Source organism: Somniosus microcephalus, chromosome 4, assembly GCF_052327205.1.
Source record: "Somniosus microcephalus isolate GS21.2 chromosome 4, FLI_Smic_1.0, whole genome shotgun sequence".
NCBI classification, from domain to species: domain Eukaryota; kingdom Metazoa; phylum Chordata; class Chondrichthyes; order Squaliformes; family Somniosidae; genus Somniosus; species Somniosus microcephalus.
The window spans coordinates 322,699,594-322,714,128 of NC_140990.1; the positions used below are offsets into that span (position 1 = coordinate 322,699,594).

At 43.8% G+C, this 14,535-nt stretch overlaps 1 protein-coding gene across 1 annotated transcript in view; it reads right to left on the reverse strand.

The window, feature by feature from the left end:
* Nucleotides 1-583: 583 nt before the first annotated feature.
* slc49a4 (solute carrier family 49 member 4) overlaps nt 584-14,535 on the reverse strand; it is a 97,020-nt gene continuing 83,068 nt past the window's right edge. Inside the window, exon 9 of the mRNA XM_085986842.1 lies at nt 584-3,384. Within this exon, the coding sequence (XP_085842968.1) occupies nt 3,269-3,384 (116 nt within the window). The 3' untranslated portion in view covers nt 584-3,268. The remainder of the gene's footprint in view (nt 3,385-14,535) is intronic.

A 14,535-nucleotide genomic window follows, 5' to 3' on the forward strand; every position in this document is an offset into this window, starting at 1 on the left:
ACCTACCTACTTGAAGAGGCCAATGACAAGGGGGTTATGCGCTGAAACTACATTGGCTCCCAGTTAAGCAACGCCTCGATTTAAAAATTCTCATCCTCGTTTTCAAATCCCTCCATGGCCTCGCCCCTCCTTATCTCTAATCTCCTCCAGCCCTATAATTCCCCTAGGTCTCCACGCTCTCTTCTGGCCTTTTGAACATTCCCAATTTTAATCGCTCCACCATTGGCGGCCGTGCCTTCAGCTGCCTGGGCCCTAAGCTCTGGAATACCCTCCCTAAACCTCTCCGCCTCTCTCTCCTCCTTTAAGGCGCTCCTTAAAACCTACCTCTTCGACCAAGCTTTTGGTCATCTGACCTAACATCTTATATGGCTAGGTGTCAAATTCTGCTTTATTTGATAACGCTTCTGAGAAGGGCCTTGGGACGTTTTATTACGTTAAAGGCGCTATATAAATAGAAGGTGCTGTTGTTGCGGAACCATGCCCTTGGCTGGGGACTGGCGAGAAGGAAGTAGCATAGCCTGCAACTCTGCCGACTAAATGCTAACTCGGAGTCATTAACTACAGCTTCCACAATGTCCACAAGTTTCTTCCAGTTTCCAGACACTTTATTTACATTGTCACAATTTGAAAACATTAATGATGATTTATCCAGAACACATATACACAAAATGTATACTGCAATTTCTCAAGTTCAGTGAAATATACAGGACCTTGTGCAATGGTTTAAAAACCACTCATCTACAAGTTATTTTACAAATATTACAACTTAGATGTGGGAAATAAACCTAGTCCACAGCTGCTCTAAATAGCAAATGTTAGAAGAATATTTAATACACCTTCAATTTCAGGATACAAGACTTTAAAAACCGGTTAAAATTGTAATTTAGGATACCAATTACAAAATAGAACATCCATCATATAATGGGGGGGGGGGGGGGGGGAAACAAAGGCAAAGTCTACAACTGATCAATGTTTGTAAATTCTTTGTAACGTTTGATTAGGAAAGGCTAGAATTTCATACTTACAAAATTTTACACACTTTACAATTCAGATGAGTCCCCAACTGCACATCCCGTTAGCACAGTAGGGATTGGCGGCTATGGGGATATGCATTCCACACAGGTCGAAAGAGTGTTGCAGCTACCACTAGGTTTCTCTGGCTCACTCCGAATTACCTACGTATGATTTAATGGCAAAGCACTGCCGTTTAAAGCTTCTCCTCACTCCACAGCCTTGGTGCGGGTGGAAGAAAACTGCTTTCGTGAGGAGTTGGGGAAGAGGGCACGTGACATCTGAAAATAAGACAGCACGGAAAAGAACGAGTGCTTTTTCAAAAAAAGATGCAAAAACAAAAGTAGGCGCTTCCCTTTCATTAAAACTTGCCAACCCACTGTAGCGTTCAACAAATGAAGTGAGGAACGGCATCGTCTCAGTCTGCAGTAGTGCTCATTGTTAAAGGTTCACATTCCCCAGGCTGGTCTCCCAGTTTCACACCGGATAACCAACATACAGGTATAGAATCCTTTTAAGAATACATTTTAGCTTTCTCATCTTACACTCAAGGTAGCAGCACCTGACATTATTTCTTAAGGACTCGCCACTGGTTTGCAATACACATTCTAAACCTTGATCAGAACACCTCCTAATTCTATAAACAAACACAAAGCTGACGCACTCTCAAGAACCTCCGCCCAGTGTCGATTTGCAGTTCCAGGCTGGCGTGTCTTGTTGGACTAACTTTGATAGGAAATAACTGGATTCTCCAGGTCATTCCGAGCTTTAACAGAAACTTTAGAAAACATTCTCAATGTTCACCACTCTTTTTTTTTGGGTTCGCAAATCCCATACAAATTTCTGCGCCTTTGTGGTTTCTCCATTGTAAAGCCGGCAAGCGACCTGTGCGGGACCTCCAGAGTGCTGCTTAATAGGAACAGTGATTCTCAAGTAATTTTGCTTCTACCCTATTGCCACAGATAGGAGATACTCCTTATACCTTATAATGATATAATGGTGAAGCACCGTGGGACGTTTTACTATGTTAAACGCGCTATATAAACACTTGTTATGGGGGAGGGGGGTGGTTGTGGTAGTACGAACACAATTATTAGGACGCTATTACAAGACTGTAAAACCTGGCTGTGTAGAAAAATAGCTGCAGAATCCTAGATTTAGTATCAGTACTCCAAGCTGGTAGGGATGTGAAATAAGTAATGCGTGGATGTTTATGGACCAGTTTGCTAAATTTTGTTACAAACAGTGAATCCTGACAATGACTGTAAACACGCAATCCTTTTGCAAGTGAATCTCTATAAAAGGTGATGTGACTGAATAAGATTAGGCCGTCAGTCTGTGTATTAACGTGTCCCTTGGTATCAGTGCACCTGGGATGCCCTTGTGTTTAAGCAATTCTTTCCATCAGAATAGTTTAAGGACATCAGTTGCTCGTGATTACTCGTCAGTGACAACTACACCAGACTGTGCCAGAAAAAAAAAACGAAAGCGCAACTGACTGAAAATAAAAGATCCACATTAGGTTGGGCGAGACGCACCAGCGAAGACCGGCTAGATACTGAAATCTCTCGGGAGATAATTATCAGTGTAAGCAGCATACAATATCCGAACCCATTTCCAAGAGCAACCGTTACTTTGTATTCAGTCCATTACTAACATCTGCCATTGCCAGTTCCAGTGTAGTGCAATTTGCAGTAACCACCTGCCTATAAATTGGCAGGTCAAGACAATACTATAGATCAAACTTGAACCTGCTTTGGCAAGTTGCCGCCGCGGTGCCCCTTAAACCGAAGCAGGAATGACGCACTTGATATCACCAGTAAGTATTTCACCACCAAATCTCCTCACTCAATCTTATCAGATCACAACCCTTCACCGTTAGCCTGTTCAGCCTCAAGAGCGGCATTTGCCACAAGGAGAGCGAGCGAGCGGGTGATTATTCAGCTGCGGTTGCCACCTGGACTTCCCCTGCCTGGACTCGGTACACACCTTTTAAACCGCATCACAATCTTTCGTACGTCTGCATCGACTGCATACTCGGCTTATTTTGTTTCACGCACATCTCCAATTTTACAATATTAATTTCTGAACATAGTGAGTTTGAAAAAAAAAAACTAGTGGAAAAAAGCCACAGGTCTGAGAGTACTCCGTTCCCTTTTTAAAAAAAAAAGTGCAATTCCAAGCAAGTGTGCATTCCTATTCCACAAGGAGTTTTCAGTCTTTTCAAAATCCGTCCATTCCCTCTGTCTATGCAACGTCAGACAGAGACTAAGACATCGAGGTAGAGTCTATCATAGGATTCCTTGAACAGCAGAATAAGGAGAAGGCTGAACAGACATGATGCAGTCAGGCACCAATTCAGCCAGGAAACATCTGAAAAGCAAGCAGAGAACAAGGTTAGTGACGTTAAGGAACACCGCCCAGCTCCTTGAAAAGTGGACGTGCTTATACACCTGGCTAATTTTGGCCGGGACTCCTGCTCTTCAGTCACGAGAAGGTGGCCATTTCTAGGAAAGGATGGCGAGAGCAGGACGAGTTCCATGGACACAAGTCCCTTAACGCTCACTGTCCAAGCTTTGATGATGGCCATTTGGGTGAGCTACCACAGGTAGCACCACTGACACTTTTGGAAATATGCCAAAACATAAAGCCACCAACTACACGAGAAAACAGAGGAAAGCTAACACTGTATAATCTATAGTATAGGTGACGAAAGGTCACTGGCCTGAAAAGTTAACTTGGTTTCTCTCTTCACTGATGCTGCCTTACCTGCTGAGTATTTCCAGCATTTTCTGGTTTTATTACTGTGTAGTCTATTACGGTTTTGTGAAAGCTTTATCATCAAAGGAATAAAGGGAGAGATTAGAATTTTTTAACGCAGAGGGTTGTTGGGACTTGGAATGCCTTAACAGAAACAGTGGTTGAAGCAGAATCCAGAATAGCTTTTTAAAATGGAAATAGATAAATATTTGAAAAAGACTAAAAGGGTAGGGGGAAAGGGACGAAGCGATAGCTCTTTCAGAAAGTAAATACAGACACGATGGGCTGAACAGCCTCCGGTGCTGTAGAATTTTACTGATTCTATAACATGCATATAGAAAGAGTTATTACAACATCGCACCAGAACGAAATGTTAAAATACTTGCAAACTGTCTAGAATAAGTTAGTGTCACAACCAAGAAGCCATCCATATCCAGCTCAGTCATGGACCTTAAGGGCATAAAAGCTCAATATTCTTGGGAGAAGAGCCAATCAGTATCAGTGTCAAAGATGCGTTCTTCCTTTTATTTGTAAAGGTTTCTCATTTTTCCTTTTATTTCACATACCATCCTAACTACAGTGCAGCTTGTCTTAACCATTCAACTGTTTGATTGCCACTCTTGTCCAAAAGTTCACCTGTCCGCCAATTTGCTCAGGAGTAGGGATTTGTAGGGTCGCGTATTCAGCTAGAGGTTGCGAAGGCGCACGAGGAGAAAAGCAACCACGAATACCAAAACCTACTGAGCCGCTGAGATCTATTACTATTCGCTTCAAGGGAGTGGTTGAGGTGGATAGTATAGATGCATTTAAGGGGAGGCTAGATGAGTGTATGAGGGAGAAGGGAATAGAGGGTTATGCTGGAGGAGGCTCGGGTGGAGCATAAACACCGGCATGGACTGGCTGGGCCGAATGGCCGGTCTCTGCGCTGTATATCCGATGTAATCTTTAGACCAGACGTTTTATATACTGAAGGCATGAAAGTTCAGAACTGGGCTGCATGAAGGATTAGGTTCAAATCAGGTTGAGAACACTAGTCAAAACATCACCTAGAACCCTCTCTGATAACCGCCTGCTCTCTGATTAAAACCCTAATGAAGCTTGCCCTGGAACACTTGTTTCGTAATTATAGTAGTTTCAGCACACAAGTCATGACAAATGCATTTATTCAGAGAAACAGAGACAAGAGGAATTGTCCAATTTACCTAGAGCGTGATTTGCAAAAGGACTTTGATACTCAGCATTTAAACTAATTGTTAACTGCAAAGGGCGCACTGAACCTCAGACAGAAATAGAAGAGGTTTCCTTTTTCATCCACACCGCACCCCCCCCCCCACCCTAAAAACATAGAAGATAGGAGCAGGAGTAGGCCATTCGGCCCCTCGAGCCTGCTCTGCCATTTAATGAGATCATGGCTGATCATCCAAACTCAGTACCCTGTCCCTGCTTTCTCCCCATATCCCTTGAGCCTTAAGAAATATATCTAACTCCTTCTTGAATATATTTAATGAATTTGCCTCAACTGCCTTATGTGGCAGAGAATTCCACAGGTTCACCACTCTCTGGGTGAAGAAATTCCTCCTCATTTCTGTCCTAAATGGCTTACCCCTTATCCTTAGACTGTGACCCCTGGTTCTGGACTCCCCGGCCATTGGGAACATCCTTCCTGCATCTATAGTCTGTCTAGTCCTGTTAGAATTTTATAAGTTTCAATGAGATACCTCCACGTCAGCCTCTATCCAGCACACGTGTGGTTCAATGGTCCAGCCTGAAGACGCATATAGCCATGGATATGGGTTTCCTCACTACCACCACTATTCCCAGCCAAGGCAAGGTCAGAGGATCCTGATCAAGATCTACTCCAGATTTTGCTGGTGCAGGGCATCTTGTGGTGCGCCCCGTTAGACTTGTTCCTGCATTTTATGCCAACAAAGTTGCTGGAAGTATGAGCTGGTAACAGCAGAGCGAGGGCAACAGGGCGTCTGGGACCTTGGTGAACAACGGGACAAACAGTGCATCTCCTTAGCCAATGAGATTTAAGGATGGAGAAATAAACAGAGGAAGGACTGAGAAGGAGGGTGAATTAGAGTAGGTAAATTCAATAACAAATCAGGTACAGAAAGAGAAATAAAAAGAGAGAGGGAAAGAAAGATTGGATTAAGAGATATAAAAAAGAGACAGAAAGGAAAAAGAAAAAAAAATGCAAACATTTAAAATTTGACATTTTTAAAATCTCCTGAAACAATTCACAACTTGAAGGAGTGAGACTCCCCACTTATAATTATTCATTTTCTGGGCTGGAGAGATTGATTGGCAGTCATTAACAATTAGCAATAACAACAGAAAATGCTGGAAAAACTCAGCAGGCCAGGGCAGCATCCGTGGAGAGAGAAACAGAGTCCACGTTTCAGGTCGAAGACCTTTCATCAGAACTGGAAAAAAGCATGTCGTTAAGGGTACTTATGCTGTTGATTACTTTGTGGTGAGTTTAATGGGCAAATGCAGCAACCTGGTGAAAAATCACAGGGAGGTTAAGAGCGGGATGGCGTTTTTATCTGACTCCCAACGGCGGAGAGGCGCAAATCGGCCAGCAACTTACTAGAAGAGGTATGGCCAGCAACTTACGTCGATTCACAATTCCTCACTACAAAGCTGCTTAATAAAGCATTAATAAGTGTTAATGTGTCGTTCAGGCGCTGTTGCTTTTTCCAGCAAAATCTGGCCTATATGCAAGTAAAAAAAAAAAAAAAAAATTGCTTGCCCACTCCTTCCATTTAGCCACCTTCAATAACGCACCATTAACACGTCCTTTCATTCTAGCTTTTGAAATCTGGAGGTCTGTTTACTTTAATGCTTTATCTCTGCCACACATTCAGCGCAGGAATCTCAATTTATTCAGACTTGGACATGACCTGAGTGAGCATTACTAGTGCATGCTAATCACTTCCTTCATGCCTAAATGATCAGACAGAAAAGTTTCAATGCTGCCTTGGGAAATCCATAATTCATGAGTCTGCACTTTGAAGTTTCAATCTGAAGTTTGGAAGCGGGAGGGGGAAAAAAAAAGTCAAGGCACAGGTAGACGGCATGCAAATCAATCTGGTGGGTCATACCACATAGCAAAACAAACTGAATTATCCACAGCTACTCCAATGCATTATAAAGACAGATTTGCAAAAGCAGTTTAGGGCGAATCAAAAATTAATGGGAGTTCTAGAATTTATAGGATCTCATGCATGCATGCCTTGGAGCATTGCCCAATACAGATTTTCTGGAATTAGAACCACCACCTGCATTTATATAGCGCCGTTAATATAGTAAATCGTCCCAAGGTTTTTCCACAGGTGCGATTATCAAACAAAATGACACCGAGCCACATAAGGAGATATTAGGACAGGTGATCAAATGCATGGTTAAAGAGGTAGGTTTGAAGGGGCATCTTAAAAGAAGTAGAGAGGTTTAGAGAGGGATTTTCAGAGGTTAGGGCCTAGGCAGCTGGAAATATATATTTTTCGACATGGTTCAATATGCATCATTTGATCACGGCAGGCATGAGCTTAGACACTCTGCATGTCGTAACATGCCAGATCTTTATACAGGCGGCAGTGTGTAGATTAACAGGTGCACAGTCTCATGTCATGTGGCATGCTAATACACCAATAAATCATTAATCTTCAAGACAGCAAATCTGGGTCAAAGAGATTCAAATGCACGCCAGCCCCTTTTACGTACCCAAAGCTACGAGCTAGTTTTCAAGACCACACATGTCAATCAGAACAACCTATGCTTACAACACATTCACAAGGTTAAAAGGGGCTGTCTGCTTATTTATGCTCTACGACTAATTACTGCTCACCGGACGTCCAGGCAATGGTTTGAGGCACAAATGGTTAGTCCCACCAGCCTCCATACCCCTCCACGGTGAGGAGAATTAATGAGATTCAATGGTGAACCAACTGAGTCGGTCCTTGTGTACAAATCATAGAAAGTTACAGCACGGAAGGTGGCCATTTCGGCCTATCGTGTCCGCGCCAGCCAACAAAGAACTATCCAGCCTAATCCCACTTCCCAGCTCTTGGTCCGTAGCCCTGCAGGTTAGAGCATCCCAAGTGCACATCCAAGTACTTTTTAAATGTGGTTAGGGTTCCTGCCTCTACCACCCTTTCAGGCAGTGAGTTCCAGACCCCCACAACCCTCTGGGTGAAGACATTTCCCCTCAAATCCCCTCTAAACCTTCCACCAATTACTTTAAATCTGTGCCCCCTGGTTTTTGACCCTTCTGCTAAGGGAAATAGGCCCTTTCTATCCACTTTATCTAGACCCCTCATCATTTTATACACCTCAATAAGGTCTCCCCTCAGCCTCCTCTGTTCCAAGGAAAACAGACCCAGCCTATCCAGTCTTTCCTCATAGCTAAGATTCTCTACTCCCGGCAACATCCTTGTAAATCTCCTCTGTACCCTCTCTAGTACAATCACATCTTTCCTGTAATGTGGTGACCAGAACTGCACGCAGTACTCTAGCTGAGGTCTAACTAGTGTTTTATACAGTTGAAGCATAACCCCCCTGCTCTTGTATTCTATGCCACGGCTAATAAAGGCAAGCATTCCGTATGCCTTCTTAACCACCTTATCTACTTAGCCTGCTACATTCAGGGATCTGTGGACATGCACTCCAAGGTCCCTTTGTTCCTCTACACTACTCAGTGTCCTACCATTTAATGTGTATTCCCTTTCCTTGTTAGCCCTCCCCAAATGCAATACTTCACACTTCTCCGGATTGAATTCCATTTGCCACTGTTCTGCCCACCCGACCAATTTATTGATATCTTCCTGCAGTCTCCAGCTTCCTTCTTCAGTATCAACCACACAGCCGATTTTAGTATCATCTGCAAACTTCTTAATCATAACCCCTATATTCAAGTCACGATCATTGATATATACCACAAAAAGCAAGGGACCTAGTACTGAGCCCCGCGGAACCCCACTGGAAACAGCCTTCCAGTCACAAATGCCACCTGGTAACCAGGGTCAAGCAGTAAAAAGCATGAAAATGTAGTCAATTCAATTCAAATCGCTTTATTGGCATGATAGGTTACATCTTATGTTGCCAAAGCATCAAAATACATTTATGGTTGAGCACATAAACGCAGTTCTATTCATACAGTGTATAAACAGGTATATCCCTGAGTGTATAAATATACATTCGCATTGTTTATATATATTCTTTTCTTGGTTTACTGGTTGTCCCTCTGTTCATGGCAAGCTGTAACATAGTGTGCCGCCAGTGTTACACAGCTTCTCTCCTCTCCCAGTAGGAATGGGAGTTTTTGGTTGTCATTCAGATTTCTGAAATCAGGGCATATTTGTGAGAATTTTTGGTAGAAATTCTCCCTGATGCCCTGATATTTTCCGCAGGCTGTGAGGAAGTGCATCTCTGTCTCCACTACTCCCTGACTGCAGTGAGAGCATATCCTGTCTTCTCTTGGCAGCCTGGTCTGCCTTTTTCGATCGCTAGGCTATGTTCGCTGAGTCTGTACCTTGTCAAGGTTCTTCTCAGTTTGTTATCCTTTACCATGGTCAGGTAATCAGCTATGTTGTATTGTCTGTTTAGGGCCAAGTAGCAATCGAGTTTGTTTTGGGTTTTTGTTGTTTCTGCCCAATATGTCAGATATTTTTCCTTTTGCTTAGCGACGATTGTGTTGGGTCGAATTCTTTGTGTTATGCTCCCTACAATTGCACTGTCCCAAGATAGAAGCACAAGAACAGCAGTTTTCCTTCGAAAAATGGTAATTTGTAGAATCACTATACCGCTAACAACATTCTTGATGGGTTAGCTCCTTTGAAACGCTTCACAAGATCCTTGATAAATAAAAGCTTAATTTATATTTTAGCATAAACACATTTAAGTTTATGCCGTTTTCTTTCACTGCAGCGTGCTGGTGCATTGTCGGAGACTATCAAAGACAGGTTTCCATCGTTGGGGCAGTGTATTGGTACCACTCAACACTATGAAAATCACGTAAATACTATCAGCAACTGCCTACCTAAAGTCATTTTCCAATTGGCCAGCAGTGGGGAGGAGGGAATGTTTACTGACCAATTAATTTCTTGCAAGGTCAGGTGTTGATCAATCCTCGATAGACTGTTACGGACGGCATTTAAGAGATAAGTTTTCCAAAGGTTCGTGCCTGTGTTAGAACGCTAAGAGAAAACCCACCTATATTTAAATTACCTGTAACAACAACAACAGAAAACGCTGGAAAAACTCAGCAGGCCAGGCAGCATCCACGGAGAGAGAAACAGAATTAACGTTTCAGGTCTGGGACCCTTCGTCAGACGAAAGGTCTTCGACCTGAAACGTTAACTCTGTCTCTCTCTCTCCACAGATGCTGCCTGGCCTGCTGAGTTTTTCCCCAGTGTTTTCTGTTGTTATTTCAGATTTCCAGCATCCGCAGTATTTTGCTATTGTTTAAATTACCTGTGCCTCATTTTAGTTGTATATAAATGAGACATCGTTCAACAACACAATGAATCTACCTCAGATTTTCTGCTGGCGGTGAGGCACCTTCAAGCCTTTTCAGATATGTTATCAGCCAAGATGAAACGGCATAAGAGAGTACAAAAATTGCTCTACATCCTGAAATTTCCCTTCTTTCTTTATCTACCCACATTTAGCAATGCTACCAGTGGGCAACTTGCTTCTTAGTCTTGGTCGATGTCACCGCGGAAGCAGCTAGCAATAGGAAAGACCCACCTATATTTAAATTACCCGTTAAGCTAATTTAAAGACCCAAAGGAAAGACATCCGGCCTCTCACCAGTGCAGCGGAGTCGAGGAATATCTAACCTCCACCACTACCCTGGGGCGGCGCCTTGACGCTCCAAGGCTGTTTGCTTAACCCTCGTCAGTGCTAAATGTTTGCCAATCTTCTTCCAGGATAAACTAAGCAAGGGCACCAAGGCTCCTTCAAAATGTCAAAATGTATTAGAACATGAGAAATAGGAGTCGTCGTCGGCCATACGGCCCCTCGAGCCTGCTCCGCCATTCAATTAAGATTGTTATATTAAAGTGCATTATAGTGTGCCACCTACTTTCAGAACAGGTGTAGCACAAACAACTACAGAGGAAAATTTCCTCCATTCTGCACCAACTAACCAACCTCAAAAAAAAAAGAGCATCTCCCACAGAACCTGTGTCAGCTTCCAATTCTTACACAATTTTAACTAATCAAGTTTTAGTTGTACATGCTTGGTACTGAAAAATGCTCAGGCCCGGAGGCATGAAGCTATTCAGGATTCAGTCAGTACATTTTGTAACAAATGTCCTCTTGTCTTGATCTCCAAGTCAATATACTGGAGCTCGAAAATCACTAGAGGGCTAGAGGTCATAACTTTGCAAATAAACGACAGGATGTAAAGAAAACCATATGGAATTGTAGAAGTCTCTCACTTTGTCTCAAGTGAACTCTGAAGCAATATATTATGCAATTCCAGATGCTGGAGGATGCAGCACAGTAATATAGCATTACTGGAAGTGTGATTAGGTTCACTCCTGGATAAGTATATGTATATATGCTGCAATCTTCCCATATTGTGCATCAGTCCTAGATGGCAAGGCAAGCAACTTGCTCCGGTCATCTGCTGTGAGGAGGCGTGTGCTCACCGTACACCCTTCTTACATTACAACAGTGACTACACTTCAGAAATACTTCATTGGCTGTAAAGCGCTTTGGGACGTCCGGTGGTCATTAAAGGCGTTATATAAATGCAAGTCTTTCTTTCTTCTTTCTTTCAGAGAAGACCTTAAACAGAGGCCAAGTCTGTCTGTTCAGGGGGATGTCAAAGATCTCAGAAGCAGGGAGCTCTTCTAGTATCCTGGCCAACATTCCTCTCAACCAACACCAAGAAAACAAGTTAACTGGTGGTTTATCTCATCTGCTATTTGTGGGAGCTTACTCTGTGCATCTCGGCTACTGCAATTGCCAACGTAACATCAAAAGTACTTCATGAGCCATGGAGATCTCTGGGGTGCCAGCTTTGCTGGTGGTAAAGCCCCAAGCATCTACTCAACACCTCCCACCATTCCCAGATTAAGAATTCACCAGATTAGGCATTCAGAGACATAAACTTATCACTGTGCGCCAGATGGAGGAGGCCCTTCAGCCCATTTAATCTCATACCAGAATACCAACCCTTTGCCTTCCTGTAATCTAGCGGTTTCGTAATGGAGTCCTCCAATAATCTAACCATTTCTTAATTGAGTCCGTCATACTCTCCTTGCCAACCTATTCCAACTGTTGTTCCCCTCTCTAGCCCCAATTCCCAGATTTGTGCTTTCTGGCACTGCTGCGGCATCTAAAGTCATGTTTTATTTTCTGTTCCTAGTTAAATATCATCTATGCCACAAGGGTCTCCTCAGATGTCTCTTTTCAAAGCTGAAGTGCCCTCACAATCATTCCTCATAGTCCATCTGTTGAATGCTAATGTTCAGCTCTGTTGCTATACCCTGTACTGCCTTTGGGGATTGGACAGCCACCTTATGTTGTGGTAACCAAGTGTGTTCTGACCGGAGCATTGTACATCTTCAGCACGACAGAGGCACCTTGGAATGCATGTCCAGAGATCCCTGAAGGTAGCATAGAAACATAGAAAAAAATAGGAGCAGGAGTAGGCCATTCTGCCCTTCGAGCCGGCTCCGCCATTCAATATCATGGCTGATCCTCTGTCTCAATACCATATTCCCACTCTCTCCCCATACCCCTTGACGCCTTTTGCATCTAGAAATCTTTCTATCTCCTTCTTAAATATATTCAGTGACTTGGCCTCCACAGCCTTGTGGTAGAGAATTCCACAGGTTCACCACCCTCTGAGTGAAGAAATTTCTCTTCGCAGGACAGGTAGATAACGGGGGCACGGTGGCATAGTGGTTAGCACTGTTGCCTCACAGCGCCAGGGACCCGGGTTCAAATCCGGCCTCGGGCGACTGTCTGTGTGGAGTTTGCACATTCTCCCCGTGTTTGCGTGGGTTTCCTCCGGGTGCTCCGGTTTCCTCCCACAGTCCAAAGATGTGCAGGTTAGGTTGATTTGGCTATGATAAATTGACCCTTAGTGTTAGGGGATTAAATACGTGGGGTTACGGGGGTAGGGTGGGATATGTGTCGGTGCAGGCTCAATGGGCCGAAATGGCCTCTATCTGCACTGTAGATTCTGTGATTCTGTGATAAGGTGGTTAAGAAGGCATACGGGATACTTGCCTTTATTAGCCGAGGCACAGAATATAAGAGCAGGGAGGTTATGCTTGAACTGTATAAAAGACTAGTTAGGCCAAAGCTAGAATACTGTGTACAGTTCAGGTCACTACATTACAGGAAGGATGTGATTGCACTAGAGGGGGTACAGAGGAGATTTACGAGGATGTTACCTGGACTGGGGAATTTTAGCTATGAGGAAAGGTTGGAAGGGCTGGGGTTGTTTTTTTTTTTGCAACAGAGGCGGCTGAGGGGAAACCTAATTGAGGTGTATAAAATTATGAGGGGCCTAGATAGAGTGGATAGGAAGGACCTCTTTCCCTTAGCAGAGGGGTCAATAACCAGGGGGCAGAGAGTTAAAGTAATTGGTCGGAGGTTTAGAGGGGAGTTGAGGAGAAATGTTTTCACCCAGAGGGTGGTGGGGGGCCTGGAACTCACTGCCTGAAAGGGTCGTAGAGGCATCACATTTAAAAAGTACTTGGATATGCACTTGAAGTGCCGTAACCTACAAGGCTACGGACCAAGTGCTGGAAAGAGGGATTAGGGTGGATAGCTCTTTGTCGGCCGTCACGGACAAGATGGGCTGAATGGCCTCCTTCTGTGCTGTAAATTTCTCTGATGCTATGATTTCTGGGGTTTGCAACTGAACCAACGTGGCAATATAATCCAGCTTCCTGTTTGTTTTTTTACCATCACATATGGAAATTGAAAGTGACATGTGAATCAACACACCCAGGTCTCTTAACCTCCGCTCTGGCAAGTTGTATCCTGTGAGTATTTATGCCTCCTATTTTAATTGCCAATGTGCAGTACCTTTGTACAGTGAACTTCATTTGCACGGACATGCCCAGAAACAAATCCGGTTTAGTTCTTAAGATTCTGGCTATCTCCCGAGTCAACAAGGAGTTGAAATGGCTTGTGTCACCCTGATACATGGCACTGTTCCACTTCTGAATCTTGCAGATACTGAACAACGGTAGCTGCAATGTAGACTTTCAAGTTTACACCACCTACGCTAATCACCCAGTTCAAGTCAGATATACAAATACAATCGTTTGTTTACCCAAGGAGAGAAAGTGATTTAAGGTTTGCTGATAACATTGCAGCCAATGTTCCCTGTGAGCCGCGCTTTGTTCTGCGCGGCCTGTTTCTTTTAATGCGCGGTTCCTTTAAATTTCTGCGCGTGCGCGGCATTTACAGTGTAAAAGCTGGTGAGCGGCCTGCGCGGGGCCTTTCAGATTACTGCGTGGCCACGCGAGCGCGCATCTCAGCGGGAAGACTGATTATAGCATGCGGATATTTTGAATCAAGAATTGAAATTAATTCATTAGGAAACACTTGGTTGATCTCAGTAAACGTCAACTTCCTCTTAAAAATAAATGCACGTGACACAGTGCAAACCCTGCTTGATCTCCATCGGTCCAGTGTCTATTAGGCTGGGACGTCTGCCCTTGTCTGCCTTGCCCTCGGGAGCCTATTGTCAACAAGGGCAGACGTCGACGACGAAGTCCAACACCG